At 55.9% G+C, this 19206-nt stretch overlaps 4 protein-coding genes across 6 annotated transcripts; 1 reads left to right on the top strand and 3 right to left on the bottom strand.

Moving 5' to 3' along the window:
* Positions 1 to 2935: 2935 nt before the first annotated feature.
* Positions 2936 to 7977, bottom strand: RNASEH2A (ribonuclease H2 subunit A). The gene is made up of 8 exons (XM_025457706.3): positions 7844 to 7977; positions 7583 to 7654; positions 7333 to 7459; positions 7143 to 7230; positions 4829 to 4966; positions 4636 to 4723; positions 3302 to 3425; positions 2936 to 3166 (listed from the first exon to the last, which is right to left on the bottom strand). The coding sequence occupies exons 1-8, from the start codon at positions 7968 to 7970 to the stop codon at positions 3031 to 3033; spliced, it is 900 nt and encodes a 299-aa protein (XP_025313491.1). The 5' UTR covers positions 7971 to 7977; the 3' UTR covers positions 2936 to 3030.
* A 148-nt stretch (positions 7978 to 8125) lies between these two features.
* Positions 8126 to 10537, bottom strand: THSD8 (thrombospondin type 1 domain containing 8). 2 transcript variants are annotated; one of them, XM_049098537.1, is made up of 3 exons: positions 10368 to 10537; positions 9038 to 9243; positions 8126 to 8266 (listed from the first exon to the last, which is right to left on the bottom strand). In XM_049098537.1, the coding sequence occupies exons 1-2, from the start codon at positions 10516 to 10518 to the stop codon at positions 9044 to 9046; spliced, it is 351 nt and encodes a 116-aa protein (XP_048954494.1). In that variant the 5' UTR covers positions 10519 to 10537; the 3' UTR covers positions 8126 to 8266; positions 9038 to 9043. The 2 variants fall into 2 exon arrangements, with proteins under 2 accessions (XP_048954494.1, XP_048954495.1); XM_049098538.1 differs by having other exon boundaries at positions 8129 to 8269.
* On the top strand, positions 10064 to 13980 carry PRDX2 (peroxiredoxin 2). Of its 2 annotated transcripts, none has more exons than XM_025457708.3 (6): positions 10064 to 10201; positions 11329 to 11440; positions 11530 to 11683; positions 12273 to 12395; positions 12570 to 12700; positions 13658 to 13980. In XM_025457708.3, the coding sequence occupies exons 1-6, from the start codon at positions 10103 to 10105 to the stop codon at positions 13741 to 13743; spliced, it is 705 nt and encodes a 234-aa protein (XP_025313493.3). In that variant the 5' UTR covers positions 10064 to 10102; the 3' UTR covers positions 13744 to 13980. The 2 variants fall into 2 exon arrangements, with proteins under 2 accessions (XP_025313493.3, XP_025313494.1); XM_025457709.3 differs by lacking the exon at positions 10064 to 10201 and adding an exon at positions 10713 to 10853.
* A 2145-nt stretch (positions 13981 to 16125) lies between these two features.
* On the bottom strand, positions 16126 to 17965 carry JUNB (JunB proto-oncogene, AP-1 transcription factor subunit). The gene has a single exon (XM_025457705.3). The coding sequence runs from the start codon at positions 17660 to 17662 to the stop codon at positions 16619 to 16621; it is 1044 nt and encodes a 347-aa protein (XP_025313490.1). The 5' UTR covers positions 17663 to 17965; the 3' UTR covers positions 16126 to 16618.
* Between the last annotated feature and the right edge of the window lie 1241 nt (positions 17966 to 19206).

The following is a 19206-nucleotide window of genomic DNA, read 5'->3' on the forward strand; positions in this document are numbered from 1 at the left end:
ATTCCCATAATGTCCTGGGCTTTTCCCATCAGAACATTTACTAAGAAGTTAAAAACCATCCCCTTTCTTCTTTCCATGAAATTGCCACTGCTCAAGTCAAGGAAGAGTCAGAGTGAGGGAATGAGGTGGGAGGGCTGGGTACTGGATGTCTTCCTACCCCCAGGTACCAGTTCTTAACTTTTTATCCCAGATATTCCATTCCCCTACTAAGGAATTGCTTTGGGCATAGACTTGTCCTACTTTCAGCCAGGAAGTGACAGGGCAGCTGCTGGGGGATGAGGCCTTTGGAGATTGAGATGTGATATCTGTAACTGTGGCAGCCATAGTAGGACCATGAGAGGCAGAAAAACCCCACCAAAATGGCAAAATAGATGAATTTTTAAAATGGTGTCTTTGGGGCACCTGGGAGGCTCGGGTGGTTAAGCATCCAACTCTATTTTGGCTCAGGTGATGATCTCAGGGTCATGGGATCAAGCCCCACGTAAGTCAGGCACTGTGCTCAGTGAGGCATCTGCTTGAGATTCTTTCTCTTGTCTTTCTGTCCCTCCCCTCCACGTGTGATCTCTCTCAAATAAAACAAGAAAAATCTTAGGAAAAAAAAAAAAAGAGTGTCCTTGATGTTGTTGAGCCACAGTGTAGGTTGAGTGTAAGCTTCCAAACTTCTCACGGACTGAAATAAACCTGTCCTGCTACTGGCAAGGCTGTGCGGGAAATAAGTGCTTACTTACACCGCTGGTGGGACGAGTTCATGTCTTCACAGAGAGGATTTTGAAAATATCTCTCCAAATTACAAGCCACATAGATCCTCTCACCCAGCAAGCTCACCTCTGGGGATTTATCCTACAGACAAAACTGCATGAGAAATGATGGCATACCCCGGTCATTTTCCGCTGTACACGTTTAATATTTATTTTTAAAAACATTTTATTTATTCATGAGAGACACAGAGAGAGAGGGGCAGAGACACGGGTAGAGGGAGAAACAGGCTCCATGCAGGGAGCCCAATGTGGGACTCGATCCCGGGTCTCCAGGATCATGTCCTGATCCAAAGGCAGATGCTCAACCACTGAGGTACCCAGGCATCCTACACGTTTAATATTTAATGGCAAGCTGGGCAATAACTCAATGCCTCTTAAGAAGCATTAAGTAGGGGCATCTGGGTGGCTCAGTGGTTGAGCATCTGCCTTCGGCTCAGGTCGTGATCCCAGAGTCCTAGGATCGAGTCCTGCATTGGGCTCCCCGCAGAAAGCCTGCTTCTTCCTCTGCCTATGTCTCTGCCTCTCTCTGTGTCTCTCATGAATAAATAAAAATCTTAAAAAAAAAAAAAAAAGCAGGGATCCCTGGGTGGCGCAGCGGTTTAGCACCTGCCTTTGGCCCAGGGCACGATCCTGGAGACCCGGGATCGAATCCCACGTCAGGCTCCCAGTGCATGGAGCCTGCTTCTCCCTCTGCCTGTGTCTCTGCCTCTCTCTCTCTCTCTGTGTGACTATCATAAATAAATAAAAAAATTAAAAAAAAAAAAAAAAAAAAAAAGCAGCATTAAATAAACCACAGGACATTTGCACTGAGGACTCTGAAGCTAGAATGGGAATGAGGAAGGTCTTTAGGCATTCATTGGGAATTACCTCCAAGATGTGGTGAAGAGTAAGAATGTGCACTGTCTAGGGTAGTCTGTTTCCATTTGTTTTTTTTTGTTTCCATTTGTAAAACAAAAACAAACCTCAGGAAAGCATCCACATGTATATTTGTAACATGCCAGGCAATTCCCAGAAGGATCTAAAAGGTACCTGCTGTGGCCTGAATGTCTGTGTTCCCCCAAAATTCATGTTGATATCCTAATTCCCACAGATAATGGTGTTAAGGGGTGATTAGGTCAAGAAGGGGATTAGTGCTCTTATAAAAGCGACCTCACACAGGTTCCTTGCCCCTTATACCGTGGGAGGACACAGTGAGAAGTTGGCAGTCCACAACCTGGAAAACGGTCCTCACCAGAATCTGACCACCGTGATCTTGGACTTCTGGCCTCCAGAATGGTAATAAATGTCTGTTGTTTATAAACCACCCTGTCTGTGGTATTTTGTTAGGGCAGCCTGAACAGACTGAGACACCTTGGTAAGCCCACCAGCAATCTGGGCAGGGTGCTCCCTCCTAATTCTGCATCCTACAAGTATATTATGCATTGAAAAAAATAAAATAAAATAGGGGCACCTGGGTGTCACAGTTGGCTAAACGTCTGATTCTTGGTTTTTGGCTCAGGTTGGGATCTCAGAGTTGTGACCTTGAGCCCCGGTTGGGCTCCATGCTCAGAGCAGAAGTCTCCTTCAGATTCTCTCTGCCCTTATTTTGAACCTGCATGTGTGCTCTCTCTCTCTCTCTCTAAAACAAACAAATCTTTATTTGTTAAAAGATTATCTATTTATTCGTGAGGCACAGAGAGAGAGAGAGAGAGAGAGAGAGAGAGAGAGGCAGAGACACAGGCAGAGGGAGAAGCAGGCTCCACGCAGGGAGCCTGATGCGGGACCCGATCCCAGGTCTCCAGGATCACACCCCCCCAAAGGCAGCACCAAACCACTGGGCTACTGGGGCTGCCCAACAAATCTTTAAAGAATAAATTAAATAAAATTAAAATAAAAATAAAAAAGGGCACCTGAGTGGCTCAGTGGTTGAGCATCTGCCTTTGGCTCAGGTTATGATTCTGGGGTCCTGGGATAGAGTCCTGTAGCAGGTTCCCCATGGGGGTGCCTGCTCCATCTATCTAGGTCTCTGCCTGTCTCTCATGAATACATAAAATCTTTTAAAAAAATAAATAAAAATTTAAAAATAAAATAAATCAGCCAGGGAGGGCCCATCTTGTTTAGGTTCCAAAAGTCTGTAGCTGGGTAGAGCTACAGAGCACACTCCCAACGAGCTTCCACCCCAAAGTACAACCAAATGCTTAGCTTTCCTTAAACAATTTTAATCACAAATTGGGGGGTGGGGGAGAAGCAGTGCAGGGTGAGGGAGGCACATAAAGGGAGAACAGGCTGGCTCCTAGAGAATGGTGGCTGACTCCAGGCCTCGCTCTTGGAAGTACCGGTGGGGGAGGCGGGGGTGGGTTCGAGGGCCTTTGCTGAAATAGGACATGATCCTCCCAGGTCCCTCCTGATCTCCTGTCAGCGAGTCCTCCCTGTGGGAGAGAGAGAGGTGGGGATACTGATCACTTCGGAGTGTCGGGAGGAGGCCAGGGGCGGCGGGGAGTCCCAGGGAGGACTGAGCCCCGGCCTCCGTCTCTCATTCTTCATGGCACCCCCAGGACACCCACCATATAACACCTTCTGCCTCCTTCTCCAGGATGCTCTGGGCCGTGCGCCAGCTGAAACGGACAAACTGGGGGAAGCCAAACACAGGCTCCACGTGCTTCCTCAACCACGCTTTTGTCTTGGGATCTGAGGGACAGGAAAGGTGGGGTGGGCAGTGGTGATGGCCCCTGAGCCCTGCCACACGGTCCAAGTTCCTTGGCCTGGCATCAGAGGCACCACTACCTCATCTTGGCCTCCAGAGTACCCCTGAGGCACCTCCCACTGTCTGGGACCCATTCCTGCCTCAGAACCCTTGTGCAGGCAGCTTCCCAACTCCACCTGATGTGCTCAAGGTAGTTTGGGGAGACTGTCCCTGAGACATCCTTTCACCCCCTCAAGGACAACAGTCATTAAATGAGCATCTGTGAATCATGGTGGTAATACCCGCCATCTCCACAAAACTAGGAGCTCAGCAGGGACAGGGAGGTCCTTCTTTGTCTTGCTCATGGCTATATCCCCAGGGCACAGACTTGCATGGCACATACCAGGCCCTCAATAAGCACGGAATGCGACCCAAACTGTCTTTGGCTTGGACCTGGTTTCCTTACTTTGGCCTCACCTAAGTTCCAATCACAGACTTGCTGTGTCTCCCTACCCAACTGCCCATCCCTCCCTTGGGCCTCAGAAGGACCACAGGGCTCCTTGAACCCAGCCACTGAATTTTGAAATAGACTCATGGCAGGGGGCGGGCACACGATCATCTACCACACAGACAAAGAGAGTGAGCCTCATAAATGGGAAGAAAACAATAGATTCGGGGCGCCTGGGTGGCTCAGTTGGTTAAGCAACTGCCTTCAACTCAGGTCATGATCTCAGGTTCCTAGGATCGAGCCCCACATGGTAGCCTACTTCTCCCTCTCCCTCTGCTACCCCCCACCCCCGGCTTGTGCTCTCTCTCTTCCTGTCTGTCAAATAAATGATAAAATCTTAAAAAAAAAAAAAAAAGAAAAAGAAAAAGAAAAAGAAAAACAACAGATTTAAGCTGGGGCTACTGGACATGAGCGGACACCCCTCACCACCACCCCTTTCCCCTTAATAGACAGATGCCCACCAAGGATGTCAGGCCCTCAATGGGGCACAGCAGAGATGGAGAGAGAAGGGAGGAGAGAGCCTGCCCACTGGAATCCAGCTTTGCCACATGCTGACCATAAACAAGTGGCTCCCCCGTCTGAGCCTCAGGCTCTTCCATCGCGGAGCAGGATGAGCACAATGAAGAAAACTGTAGAAGTGCACTCAGGCCTCCCTTGTTGGCGTTATTGCCAATATCACTGTCTCAAGGAGGCTCCAGTCTGCTCACCATTGGGGTAACCGGAGCCATAATCGGCATCCAGGTCCTGCAGCTTTTCCACAAAGTGCCAGCTCTTTACAGCCTGGTCACGGGCCACCTGTGGGCAAGATAAAAACTTAGGATCTCCCTCCCCTGAAGCAGGCACGCCTGCCACATGTGCAGGGGGATGCGAGGAGCTGGCCATGGCCAGAAGGAGCCTAACCTTGGCACAGATACTGGCAGCGCTGACCACAGGGTAGAGGGCATCCGCCTTGGCCTTGACCGTCACCTCAATGCCAGGAAAGCGCTGCTGCAACCGCTCTTGGTAGGTCTCTGGCAGCCCCACAGTGTCCACAAATACCTGCCGTGGTGACAGAAAGGTATTCATTCAACAAATGTCTGGGAAAATAACTGTCAGTGATCCAGCCTTACCGCATTTACACCTGCTGCTCCTGTGTCTGGAATACTCTTCTCAGCTCAAGGCCAGACTGAACCTTTCCCAGGCATCTCAGTTTATTTTATTATTTTTTTAAAGACTTATTTATTTATTTATGAGAGACACAGAGAGACAGAGACATAGGCAGAGGGAGAAGCAGGCTCCCCATAGGGAGCCCAATGTGGGACTCAGGACTCGATCCTGGATCCCGGGATCACACCTGGAGCCAAAGGCAGACGCTCAACTGCTAAGCCACTCAGGCATCCCGGGCAATCTCAGTTTAAAAGTCCCCTCCAGGGGCACCTGGCTGGCTCAGTCGGCAGAGTGTGCAACTCTTGATCTTCACGTCATGAATTTGAGCCCCACACTGGGTGCAGAGATTACTTAAAAAAAAGGAAAAGAAAAGTCCCCTCCAAAAGAGGCTGTCCCTGATCAAGCTGAAGCTATTCCACACTTACTGAGCACCTACTGCATACCACAGCTACAGCAGATGCCAGGAATTATAGAAGCAAATGCAAGACAAAAAAACCTCTGTCTTCATGGAGTGGATACCCTGGTAAGTGCCACAGACAAGAAACAGGATAAATAATAAAGGACAGGGGAGAGTTGGGAGGGATTATCATTTTATTTCTTATCTACTTTTTTTTTTAAGATTTTATTTATTTATTCATGAGAGACACAGGCAGAGGGAGAAGCAGGCTCCAGGCAGGGAGCCTGATGTGGGACTCGATCCCGGGACTCCAGGATCACAACCTGGGCCAAAGGTGGCACTAAACCGCTGAGCCACGCAGGCTGCCCTACTTATTTTTTTAAGTATGCTCTATGTCCAATGTGGTGCTTAAACTCTTGACCCTGAGATCAAGAGTACCATGCTCTAACGACTGAGCCAGCCAGGCATGCTGGGGGGGTATCATTTTATATAGTGGTAGGAGAGATTCGGGGATGGTCACTTCAAGGTGGTAACATTTGAATAAAGGCCTGAAAAAGGTAAGAGAAGGAGCCATGTGAAGATGCCATGTGAAGAGGATTCTAGCCAGAAAGAACAGCTAGTGCAAAGGCCCTGAGGTGGGACCATGTCAAGTATGCTAGACAGTAACAGGGAGGCCTCATAGCTGGAATAGAGAGATCAAGTCAGTGATCTCCATTGCTGTTACCCTCAGAAATCACCTTTATTATCTGCTTACCAGCTACCATCTGTGCCTCCTGACTTGGTCACCAAACCCTAGAGGGCAGGGCCCTTGTCTGTCTGTCCTAATACTGCATTGTGGGCTCCATATTCCAGTCCTGGACTTCAGCCATCTCCTCAACAAGGTCTCCCTTGTTATGTTCCCTATCTCAAGCGTATTTATCCTTGTTATTCTCTCAAAACGGCCTGTTCTTGGCCGCAGAGTACTGGATACAATGCCAACTTTTATTTCCTTCTGGTATTTCAATCTCACTCTCTTCCACTTGACACTGAACTTTCCAGATTTGTTACTGGGATCAAAAAATTAAATGTTGAGATCTATGTTTCAAAACGTGACTATCTGCTTCACAGGAGCAGACTATAAAGGACAGGCCTCAAAGTGGGAGGAGGATGGGGGGGAATCCAGGAGAGAAGAGTACCCTGGGCTAGGACAGAGGCTGCAGACAGGGGATCAGATATAGATTTGTTCTGGATTCCGAGCCTTTAAGATACAGAGAGATAAATCAGGTCACCTGGGTGGCTCAGTGGTTGAGTGTCTGCCTTTGGCTCAGGTTGTGATCCAAGGGTCCTGGGATCGAGTCCTACATCAGGCTTCTCACAGGAAGCCTGCTTCTCCCTCTGCCTATGTTTCTCCCTCTCTCTCTCTGTGTCTCTCATGAATAAATAAATGAAATCCTAAAAAAAAAAAAAAAAAAAAAAAGATACAGAGGTAAATTAAAAGAGAGTGGAGCTGGGGGCTCCTCCTTGATCCTATATGGGGCACACATTTTGGGTAGGAAAAATAGTAGAAAGTCAAAAGACAGCAATATATATTCCTGAGATAACTCAGTTATGTCTGACTCTGAATCACCCACTGTACTTATATACTCCCATTTTATCCTGAAGTGATCAAATGTGGACAATCCAACAGCTCACCTGTGCAACTTTCACACCCTGGTCCAAGGCATACTGCACCAGCCCAGTGGCTGTATCATGGGATAGGGAGTTCAGGTTGTACTTGACCCTGCAATGGGAGACAAAACCTAGTCAGTTCCGGTCCCTACACCGATCCCTTCCAGGCCACGCTGGCTGCCCCTCCACCCGGCCCCTCCCAGAGGCCCCTCACCGCCCAAGCATGCTCGTAGAGATGAGGTTTGGAGACAGCACGTCCAATGCCCAGCCCACAAAGTCCCTGTCCTTCTCCATTTTCACAAAGAGCCTGTCCCGCTCGCTCTCCGATAGGGTCTTTGAGTCTGGGAGGAGGGTTGGGAGAGAAGGGGTGCGACTGGTTCTCCCAGCTGTTCTCCCCCTCCAGTTTGCACCCGCTCCTGCACACACCCAGGAACCACCTCCCCAGGGTCACACCTCGGGCTCACCTGCCACTTTCAGGGCTTCCAGATCTCCCAGGCGGGACAGGGGGCAATAACAGATGGCGTAGACCATGGGGCCTGGAGAAGCGAGTGTCCAACCAGTGAGCCCGTGAAAACCGCTATCCTTATTCCATCATCACCGCTTTTTTCGGTGCCATTACCACCATCACCCCCCTCCCCGGGTAGGGTACAATCCCGGCTTGCGTTCCAGTGCAACGTGCATTCCCCTAATCACGCCCCTCCCCCAGCCCAGCCCTGGGGGCGCACCCAGCACCGGGCCCCGGCCCGCTTCATCGACGCCCAGGACGCAGGGCTCCTGGCGGCACACCGCGGGCACAGGCGAGCTCAGGCGACAGCGGCCCGTGTTGTCTCTGTCCAGCTCGCTGAAATCCATGCCGTCTCTGCCGCCGCCACCGACCGCAAGAACCAGGTCTACAGGAGCGGTTCTAGGCGCGCGTTTTCCGCCGGCCCCGAAGCGGCTCTGGCTCCCGACCAATCGGTGCCCGGGACACGCCCCCGACGCTCCGGCCACCGTTGACGTTTCCGCAGCCGCCACCGAAACTCCTGCCGCGCGGCTTCCTGGGAATTGTAGTTCCCAAGGCCGACCGCCGAGCTCCTTCGGGGGAACGGGGTGGGCGGGGTCGCCTTCCAGGCTCCGCCCCGGAGTCCCTGACGCCCCGCCCGTCGGGGCTGCTAGGAGATAGGGAAATAAAAGTGGGAAACTGACGCAGGCCTTGGAGGCCGAGGCCCAGCCAGGGCCTAGAAGGTCAAATATCACTATACTGCCAGACTACCGCCAGTGCCCACATCACTGGGTCCCAGTCCCCGATCTGGATGCTGGCTCTGGTCCCTGTCCCTGCCATTCCACACAGGCTAAGCCCTCCGGACCAGGTATTCCTACTTCCACTGGGCTCAGGCCTTCAGATTTGCTGTCCAGCTCCCTCTCTCTCGGTACCTCACCCAGACTCTCGCCCTCCCTTTCCCGGCTTCCTAACCTCTAACTGGGGCTAGGCCTCCTCCACCCACCCCCTCCCAACTGTGATCCCAGATCTCAATAGGCTTCTGCTGAGAGTCTGAGCCCACAAGGCAGGGCCATTACCCCCAGTTGAGGGTTCATGTCCCCCAGTTCTCGAGTCTCAAAGGGGCTCACATCGTCACCCTATAGGTCCTTGACCCTCATCAGGCTCATGTCCCTTCCTCAGGGTCACAGTTCCTCCATCTCTGATTCCCCCCTCCCGGCCCATGACTAGCTTTCTTCCTTTCTCCCCGGGTATCAGTGGGGCTCACGGCTCCTGACTCAGCTCACCTTTCCCCACCATCTTTAAGCCTCATCCCTAAAGGCTCTCCTGCCCGCCCCCCCACGCCCCGCCTTTTCTCTCGCCTCATCCCAGGCCCTGAGGACTCCCAACCCCGGACTAGACCACCTGCCCTGGCCCCGCCTCCTCTGCGCTAGTCTCTCACCCGGGTTCAGGGCCTCCAGTCGCAATCCGTTGGTTTGCAGGATGAACAATCCCGTTGCCTGCAGGGCCGCACCTGCACCAGATTCTCGCGGTCCATGAACACCGGACCCGGCGCCGTGCCCAGGACCTCGCGGCTGCGCTCCTGCTTGCCCAGGTCGCAGAAACAGCGCCACTTCCCCCAGGGGCCAAGGATCGAGTCCTCCAAGTCTAGGGATAGAGGGCCAGGTAGGGGGGAACCTACCCCCGCCATGCCCTCCTCTAGGAAGAGAGGCAGATAAATACACTAACAACAACATCTCCTGTTTGCTGGGCTCTGCGTCTGTGCCAAGCACTCCACCATAGATGATCTAATTTAATTTTCCCATTATTCCCAGGTGGGGAAACTGAGACCTATAGAAAGCAAGCCACCCCTTGAGCTGATACATCTGGTGTGTTGCCCAGAGGAATTGCAAACTGACACTTCCCACCTGTGCCAGCCTGTCCAGTTGGGAGTGTGATACAACACCTTTGGTGCCCACCATCTGAAGCTGACTCCTGTCTTGGGGGAGTGGTGATAATGGGCCTGTTCAGTAGGCATAGTGCCACCTAACCAGCAGGGATGCCAGGTGGTAAATTAAGTGACATAATTGGCATAATATAATGAAGGTACTGAAAGTCTCTGGTGATGTGCTAGCAGGTAATACAAAAACAACTATAATGACCACTTTTCAAGCAGCTCCAACCTTCTGAGTGCTTATCAGAGGCTCTTTTACAATGTTCTTTTATGGACTCCTCCCTATGCCCCTAGGTAACTGGTCTTATCCCAACTCTGCAGCTCACAAAGTCCTAACACTTCATGCCTTCCCAAGACAACACTGGCCTCTTTCTTTCCCTCCGCCTGGCCTCTTGGCTTTGGCACTTGCTGTTCCCATTCCCTGGCATACTCTTCTCCCTCAATCTTTGTATTTTTCGCTTTTGCTGGATTCCTGCTGCATTGGTTACCGATCTGCTCCGTCAGGCCTTTTCCGACTTGAGACATTTACCCGCCCCTTTCTTCCTCTATCCCTATACTTCCTAGCGCTCATCCATGAGTTTATGGATGTGTCTGGTTCTGGATTTATTGTCTACCCATATCCCCCTCTGCCCCTGTAAGCTGTGTAAAGTCAGTCTCTATTTCAACTTACAGGTAAGAAAACTGAGCCTCGGAGAAAAGTAACCAGCCCAAGGGGGCCAGCCAGTGTGCAGACGGGGAGAGATCTGAAGTCCCTGGAGGAGGGTCTGTTTGCAGCCAGCTGGCAAAGTGGGGCAATAGGGCACCTTTCCGCACCATCACCCCCACAGCGTGCGGTTACCTTTCTCCTGATGCTGCAGCCGCAGCTCCTCCCAGAGGTCGCCTTCGCTCTTCTCGCCGAAGTAATTGTAGTTGGGGGAGACCCTAGCAGGGGTCCCCAGAAGCAGGAGAATCAGAGGCGGCAGCAGTAAGTCCGCCGGGCTCCGGGCCATGCCGGACTCCAACCGACCCGGGCGCGCTCCGAGGAGGAGCTCCTCGCGGGGGATGCGGTGGCCGCGTCACCCCCCGCCAGCGGTGGTAGTGGTCGGGGCCCGCGTTCCCCGACTCCTCCCGCCGCTTTCGGGCGCGTGGACCCGGCCGGCCTGGTTCCCCACCCCCCCGCGGTTGCAGTGGACCCGACCGCTCCGCTCGTCCGCCCACCCCCCCTCGCCCTCTGCGTCATGGTTCGGGCCGCGCATAAAAGACACCCAGGCCCAGGGCGCGCTCGGCGCTGAGAACGTGTGTTCGCGCGTCTGCCAGCCCGTGCGCGCCGCCCTTGCCCACGCAGGTATGGACACCTAGAGGGCACCGGGCTCTGGGAAGCCCCCCCCCCCCCCCCCGGAGCGGCTCCGGCCGGGTCCAGACCTTAGCGCTGCAGCCTTTGTTTCCGCCCGCCGGAGTGGCCGCCTTTGTCCTTGCAGGGGAAACCGAGGCCTCGGCCTTGCAACACAGGCCGCATCGGCGAGCTCCCCACCCCCGGCTCGCGGGGGCTCCTCCCGGAGCGGTGGGCTGGTGCCAGGGAGCTCAAGCCGAGACGCTAATGGGGGGCCCCGGCGCCTGCGGCCCGGCCGCTAGTGCTGGTCAGGGGGGCGGGTCTCCTGCAGTGTTCAGGCCGCGCAGCCCGGTACCCGGGAGGGTGCGGGGTAGTGCTGCGGCCTCTGCCTCTCAGTAACCGGGCCCAGCACGCAGCATGACCTTGGGAAGGGACGACAGAGGGTCTTCCCGGGCGCGCTGACCAAGCGGGGGGCGGGGGGGTGTCTCAGCTTGCAGTCATGACCTCTGGCAAGGCGCACATCGGAAAGCCCGCCCCGCCCTTCCAGGCCACCGCCGTGGTGGATGGCGCCTTCAAGGAGGTGAAGCTTTGCGACTACAAAGGTGAGGGGCAGCCGAGAGTGGGCCCAGGTGGGGGTAGGACCCAGGCGTTAGAGGCCTAATTCCTTGTCTATCCCCGCTTCCTTCCCCAGGGAAATACTTGGTCCTCTTTTTCTACCCGCTGGACTTCACCTTTGTCTGCCCCACGGAGATCATCGCCTTCAGCGAGCATGCCGAGGACTTCCGCAAGCTGGGCTGTGAGGTCCTGGGGGTCTCCGTGGACTCTCAGTTCACCCACCTGGCTTGGTATGAGCGGGACCCGCAGGGAGGGAGGATGTCACCGGGCCTACATTCTCCTCAAGGATCCTTCTTGGGGCTGTTGCTCAACGTCTGTGCCTTCCTTCTGCCCCCCCCCGCCGTCTTGAAAATAATAGCATTCCGAACGCCCAAGTCCTTAATGATGATGGCCTAATTAGCATTTGAAAACTAGTTGCTTGGCCCAGGGAGTTGGAGATGCTTTACCTCACTTAGGGCTACACAGCTTCCCTTCCAATAGCTATTTCAAGAAGGTGGAAACTCCAGTTCTAGTTGGTGAAGGGCTGGGCCCCAACACACAGAACTAGAGAGGAGGATGGGGGGCTGTAAGGCAGGCTTTCTGCCCTGAGCTGTGGGAGGTCACCAGCACATGTGAACACCCTTGACTGGAGCTAGAGCCTTGGCTTAGTGTTCGCAGCTGTGGGAAACAGCCCCTGCAGCCTCTTGAGGGTGGAGTGGGTGGGGATCCTAGAGCCTTGCTCTAAAGCCCCTTATCGCTCAGCTCCAGTACCTCTCCTCCAGTCTTTATCATACCTAAGCCCCCGGGGTGAGGATCCAGCGCTGTCTCTTACACCCCTAGGATCAACACTCCCAGGAAGGAAGGAGGGTTGGGCCCCCTGAACATCCCCCTGGTGGCTGATGTAACCAGAAGTTTATCTGAAGATTATGGTGTGCTGAAGGAAGATGAAGGCATTGCCTACAGGTACTGTGGGGGCCCTTGAGAAGCCCCCGGTCCTCAGGGGCAGGGGACAATGCTTGGGTAGTGTCTTCCCTGCCCCCCAGCCCTGTGGCCTGGCTGGTAGGGAGGTGTTATTCCCTCCCCTGGCCCTGGCAGCGGGAACTCCCAGTTCCTCACCATGAACCCTGATATCTTCAGGGGCCTCTTTATCATCGATGGCAAGGGTGTCCTTCGCCAGATCACTGTCAATGATTTGCCTGTGGGGCGCTCCGTGGATGAAGTTCTGCGGCTGGTTCAGGCCTTCCAGTACACGGATGAGCACGGGGAAGGTGAGCACACACATTCACCTGTGTTCACCTGTGGGTACATACTCAGCCCTCATGCAGACACTCACTGCTCTATCACTTGTGTGGGATGGATATGAGGGCCCCAAAGAAGACTCAGTTCGGGGCCTTGTCTGCAGGACCTTTCTAGTCTGGTGGGGGAGATACCCTAATATGAGGGTGGGGAGCCAGGAGTTAACAGATTTACAGAAGGTATTTGAGAAGGCATGTACCAAGGCAAGCTCGGATAATATTATTTGGATCAGGGCAGCCCCGGTGGCGCAGCGGTGTGGCGCCGCCTGTAGCCTGGGGTGTGATCCTGGAGACCCAGGATCGAGTCCCACATCAGGCTTTCTGCATGGAGCCTGCTTCTCCCTCTGCCTGTGTCTCTGCCTCTCTCTCTCTCTGAATGAATAAATAAATAAATCTTTAAAAAAATATTAGTTGGATCAGAGTACTCTCGTGGGAGGACACAGCCTGGTCACAGGCCCTCGAAGTCCAGTAGATCTATGGCTGAAGGAGAAATAGGATCCAAAGGGGTCAGAGAGAAGGGTGCCAAGGTGGCTCCATCAGTTAAGCATCTGACGCTTGGTTTTGGCTCAGGTCATGGTCTCAGGTCCTGGGATCCAGCCCCTTGTCAGGCTCCACACTTAGCAGGGAGCCTGCTCAGAGGATTCTCTGTCCTTCTCCCCCTGCTCGAGCTCTCTCTCTCTCTCTCTCAAATAAATCTTTATAAAACAATGGGGAGGCTGTCCAAAAAGAAATAAAAATGTCAGCCAGAACATCCTATAGCTTGAAGGACTTCTCTCAATATGCTGTATGGTCATGGGCCTGTACCACTTGGCTCTGGGCTTTTGCTTCTGCTACTCAGGCTCATGCTTTGCCTCTGTTCATCCCCTTGTACTGCCCTACCTTGAAGATGTGGCTCTAGCCTCACATGTGCATCCCTGTGTCTCCCCACAGTATGCCCTGCTGGCTGGAAGCCAGGCAGTGACACAATCAAGCCTAACGTGGACGACAGCAAGGAATACTTCTCCAAACACAACTAGACTGCAGACATGCGGAAAGCTTGGGCTGTTGGCCCCCACCTACACCCCTACGTGGATACCCCATGCTGACCCAGGAAAGGCCGGACCTGCCCCTTTAAACTCCATGACCCTGGAGGGCTTGTCCAAGGCCTTCTCATTCTCCCAGCTGGGAGCTGGTGAATGGTGAGCCCCTCCCTGGAGCCCATCTAGCTGGGCCCAGGCCAAAAGGTGACCAATAAAGTACTAGGACAGACAGGAGTCTGAGTCCTCGTGTCTTTTGCACCTTGGCCCCTTCTCCCTGGGAAATTGACTGTAGTTACTTATCTCCACCACAAGGTGGGAGCATTACCTCATACTCACTGCTTCCTCTTTCTCCTTGGCCTGAGGGTGGTTTCCAAGGGGAGGGGGGTGAGGTAGGCTGTGGGTCCCTTGCAGGGAGCAAGCCCCAAGATGCCCTAGGCCTGAAACCTGGCCACACAGTGCAGCACCCACACTTTGCCATCAGCCAGCCTGGGTTCAAAGGCCATTCAAGAGCCTGTGATTTTCCGTGGGTTTCTTCAACAGTAAGATGCGAATAAAGACAACCAACTCACATCACTGTGTAATACAGTATGTGATACATACTGTGAAGCAATACAGTATGTGAAGCTTGGGGTCCAGTTAATGGTTATTAGGACAGGTCCCCGGGGCTGGAAGAAGAGGGCGGGGTGCCAGCCCTAAGACCAGAACCACGAATGGGAGCTGGAGCTACATGCACCGTCCCTGTTGCAAGCTCTGCCCCACACTAGGTTGGAAGGATGGCCCACCTGGGGTGGAAGGGTGAGGGTCACTTCTGAACCAGAGTGTGTTCCCAGGAGTGCAGTTTGATGCTGTGTATCTTCAGGCAAGTGGTTTTGCCACTGAGCCCCCATTTCCTTCCACAGGACAAACCTCATTTAATCCATAGACCCATTATTAATATTGCTATCCAGCCTAACAATCCTCCAAAATCACTCATTTGGGCCTTGGAATTTTATCTACACTCCTTCCCCAAGGCCCTCCGTGGTTTCCCTGACCTCCTCTCCGCACTCTTGGTTCACTCAAATCCAGGAACACAGTTTTTGTTTTTTTTTGTTTTTGTTTTGTTTTGCTTTTTTGCTGTTCTTTAATAGGCTGGTCTTGTTCTGGCCACAGGAACTTTGCATGTGCTGTTTGTTCCCTCTTGCCCAGAACGTTGTTTTCTCAGAGCCTGGCTTTAAAGCTGAAAACTCGCATCATTAAAGGTCCACGTTTCCAATCCATTCTCCAAAGCCCTCCCCTGCCCCATCACTACCACTTTGACCGGTTTTGTTTTGTTTTCTCTTGCTAGCACTTACCACAATCTCCGAATCCTGTCTGCTTGTTTATTGTCTGTCTGCCACGGTCCGGGCAGTGTCTCCAGGGCTAGGTTGTTGAGCATTTCGTAAATGAATTAATGAAGCGTCTGCTCTGCCCACCCCACCCCTGCGGCTTCTCAGCCTGTGTTTTTCTCTGCCGCTCTGGGGGGCTTCAAGATCCGAAGCCAGCTAGACCCCCCTCCGGGCGCACCAGCCGCCCTCCCACCCGTCCCAGCTGCGGGGGAGGGCGTCCCGCGAGAGGGCGGCGGCGCCCGGCAGCCCGAGCAGCCGCCCCGGCAGGACCAGACCTGGCAGTCGCCCTGCGCCCTGCTCCCAACCTGGCACCCGGGAGGGGAAATTGGCAGGCGGGCGCCGCCCTTCCTGGCGGGGGTGGGGGGGTACCGCGGCGGCGGCGGCGCGAAGGCTGCAGCAACCCCCCGCCCGGGTCAGGTCAGACGGAGCGCGCGTGGGCGCGGCGGGGCCCCGACGCCGACCCGATGGGGCGGGCTCGGGGCTGGCTCCGGGACCCAGGAGCTTGGCCCTCCCACCGCGGACGCTCTGGACCCAGGCCTGGGGCTTTCCGGGCCCCGGCAGCCGCCTGCCTGGGAAAATCCCGGCCCCCTTCCCGGCGCCGCAGCCCTGCCCGGCAGAGCGGGGGAGGGGATTCCCGGAATCTGCCCGGAGACCGCCGGCGCGTCACTGGACAGAATCGGCCCATGTAGGGGCAGCGCTTCCGCTGCGTCAGCGGGGAAAGCCCCAGCGCGCGCAGCTGGGCGGGGCTGCGCCCGCGCACTGCGCGTCTCGCCCCAGGCCTCCTGCCCCCTGGTGATGGGCGGCTGGACCGCGTACCCGCCCTGGCCCTTCCAACCCCGGGGAGGAGGGGGCCAGAGAAGGGTCCGCCGCCCGCACTAGGGCTGCAAGATGCTTAGGTAGAGCTGGCGAGGAGGACACGGACACTGGCGCGAGTCACAAGCAGGAGTGGGGTGGGGGCAGCCCACTATTCTCCTCCCTCCTCCCGCCCGGCTTGGAAAAAAAGACAACAAATTAATAAAGAACCATTTTTTTTTTTTACTTAAATAGATTCAATAAAAAGTCGGAACAACAAACACACACACACACAAACACATCTTAAAATAAACTCTTTAGGGACCGAGTGCGTGTTTCTTATCCACAGTACGATGCAGAGGGGGGAGGGCAGGGGGCGGGGGTCCCTTCCCCAGTGTCCCCGCGGGCTTGAGTACCGGGCGGCGGGGCCAGCTCCGCCGCGATCGCCCCCTCCTCCCCTCCCTGTTAAATACACAAATATATTATATTCAATATGAATCGAGTCTGTTTCCAGCAGAAAAAAAAAAACATACAAAAAAACGCGAAAGGGGGGCTTGTAAACGTCGAAGTGGAAGGACTGGACGCAGAGCGGGCGGGCAGGAGTCCAGTGTGGTTTGCGGTGCCCCGGGGGCCGGTGCCCACCGCCTGCCCCCTCGCCCCTTGGGAGGCGTGCGCCCAGTCGTCCAGACTGGGGGAATGTCCGTATGGGGGGGCGTTCAGAAGGCGTGTCCCTTGACCCCGAGCAGCAGCTGGCAGCCGTTGCTGACGTGGGTCATGACCTTCTGTTTGAGCTGGGCCACCTGCTCCCGGAGGAGCCCAGCAGTGCTCGACAGCCCCGCGTTCTCGGCCTTGAGTGTCTTCACCTTGTCCTCCAGGCGCGCGATGCGCTCCAGCTTCCGCTTCCGGCACTTGGTGGCCGCCAGCCGGTTCCGCAGCCTCTTGCGCTCCACTTTGATGCGCTCCTGGTCTTCCATATTGATGGGGGACACCGGTGGCGTGGCGTCGCGGCTGCGCGCCTCAGGCACGGTCTGCGGTTCCTCCTTGAAGGTGGAGGCTCCTCGGCCCAGGCCCAGTTGCGCCGGGTGGCCGCCAGCGAAGGGTGGCGCGTGTGGGAGGTAGCTGATGGTGGCCGTCGGGTACGAGCTCCCAGTCCCGACGGCGGCCCCGGCGCCTCCAGAGGGCGCAGAGGCTGGGGAATAGCTGTTGAGGTTGGTGTAGACTGGAGGTGGCTCCGGGCCGGCGTAGACGCCCCCGGGCCCAGCCGGGGGCCCCGAGCTGGCGCCCAGGGACACGTTGGGGGGCGTCACGTGGTTCATCTTGTGCAGGTCGTCCAGCGCTTTGACAAAGCCGTCTGCGAAGCCCTCCTGCTCCTCGGTGACACCGCCCCCGGCGCCCCCCGCACCTCCGCCGCTGCCTCCCCCGCGGGGGTAAAAGTACTGTCCCGGGGGCGTGGGTGTCGTCGTGATCACTCCGTTGCTGTTGGGGACGATCAGGCGCTCCAGCTCCGATGAGGCAAGCTTGAGCGACGCGCCTGTGTCCGAACCCTGGCCGGAAAAGTAGCTGCTGCCACCGCTGCCCTCTGGTCCCGGGCCCCGCGCCCCGGGGGCTTTGAGACTTCGGTAGGGGTCGGCCAGGTTGAGCGCCAGGCTGGGTTTCAGGAGTTTGTAGTCGTGTAGAGAAAGGCCGCCCGGAGCCCGGCCGTATCCCGCCGCTGCGTATGAGTCGTCGTGGTAGAAGGGCTGTTCCATTTTAGTGCACATCCGGGCGGCCCAGGCGGTCTGGGGGGGTCCCTGCGGGGCCGCCCCGGGCCTCGCTGCGGCGAGCGGCGCCCTGTCCGCGACGGTGGCTGGACTGGGTATCTGGACGCGCGTTCCCAGGAGCTGGCACCGGCCGGGAGAGGCCAGCCGGCGGCGGTGCGCGGAAGCTCCGTGCGGCTTCTCGAGCCCTTCGGCCCCTGTCCGGCGCGCTCGCTTTCCTGGTGTCGCTTCCCCCTGCTCCCCGCTCCCTGCTGACTCCGGTGCTGGCCTGGCCGCGCTCAAGGTCCCGGCAGCTCAGGCTGAGCCACACGCCTTTATACGGCTATTGTCAGCTACGGAAGTGCGCTCCGATTGGCCGTCGCGCGAGCCGGGCCCCCGCGCCCCCCTCCTCCAGCGTGGGGAAGGGGAGGAGGCGGCTCGCGTCACTGTCAGGAAGCGCGTGTCCTTGTAAACAGCGGCCACGGGCTGGGTGGCTCGGCGCGGCTGCAGGGGGAGGGGCTCAGGGGACCCCGGGGTGCGCGAAGGAAGGGGTGCTGGTCCGAGATACACGGGGAGGGACTCCAGGGAAGGCACTGATTCCCCTGGATGCGAGGAACTGTTACAAAGCAAGTGTGTGTGTGTGTGTGTGTGCGTGCGTGCGCGTGTGCGTGTTGGGGCGGAGGGCGGGGGTGGTCTCCAGGGTGTACACAAAAGGCCTGAGGGACTCGGAGTATTCGAGGGGGGTTGAAGGGCTGATTATATACACAGGGAGACCCCACAAAGGTGAGACAGGAGGATCAACCAGAGTAAATGAGGGAGGGGTAAGGTAATGTGTGGGGGTCCTGAGTACAGAGGGGTTAAAGGACTTGAATTTTAATAGAGGGACTGAACCCAGGAAAAGTGAGGGGGGGATCAAAAGGGCAAAAGGAGGGGATGGAGGATCCATTATGCAAAAAATGAGTAGGGGTCCTGAAGTCCATGGGAGAGACTGAGGGCCTCCATAAGGGGAATCTAGTTATGTAGAAAGTGAGGGCTCCGGGGTATACCGAGTCTGGGAAATTATGGGGGGGGGGGACCCTGTCAGAGGTTGGGAGTCACTGGGGTCATCTGCAAAGCCCTGATGAAGGAGAGTTAAGAGTCCGGACACACTTTCAGAGCCGAGATGATAATGACACAGGGTCTCCAGCTGAGACATGAGAGGAGGGGTTTTTGAGGATCCTGGGGATTTGGACTGCTGGATCTTCCATGACTGGCCACCCCTTCTTGTGGGTGCTTTCTAGGCGCCAGTATACTTTGCTCCCATCTCCAAGCCCTCCCCCCGTGACCCGGGGCTTGACCGACACCGTGCCGACTCAGGGTGCTGAACCTACCCCGACGGCCCGGGCGCGGTCGCCCAACCCCACTCCTTCCTTAGAAACAGGCTGGGGAAAGAGCGCCGCGGCAGGAAGTGTGGCAACAGCCCCGGGGGAAGGAGCCCGGCCCTGCCTCCGTCACTCGGATCCTACGGGACCGTGCGCCCCGCCCTGGGTCCGGTTGGGTTCTGCGCCTCAGAAGAGGAACGTGGACGT

The sequence above is a fragment of the Canis lupus genome, chromosome 20, assembly GCF_003254725.2.
Source record: "Canis lupus dingo isolate Sandy chromosome 20, ASM325472v2, whole genome shotgun sequence".
Lineage (NCBI taxonomy): Eukaryota > Metazoa > Chordata > Mammalia > Carnivora > Canidae > Canis > Canis lupus.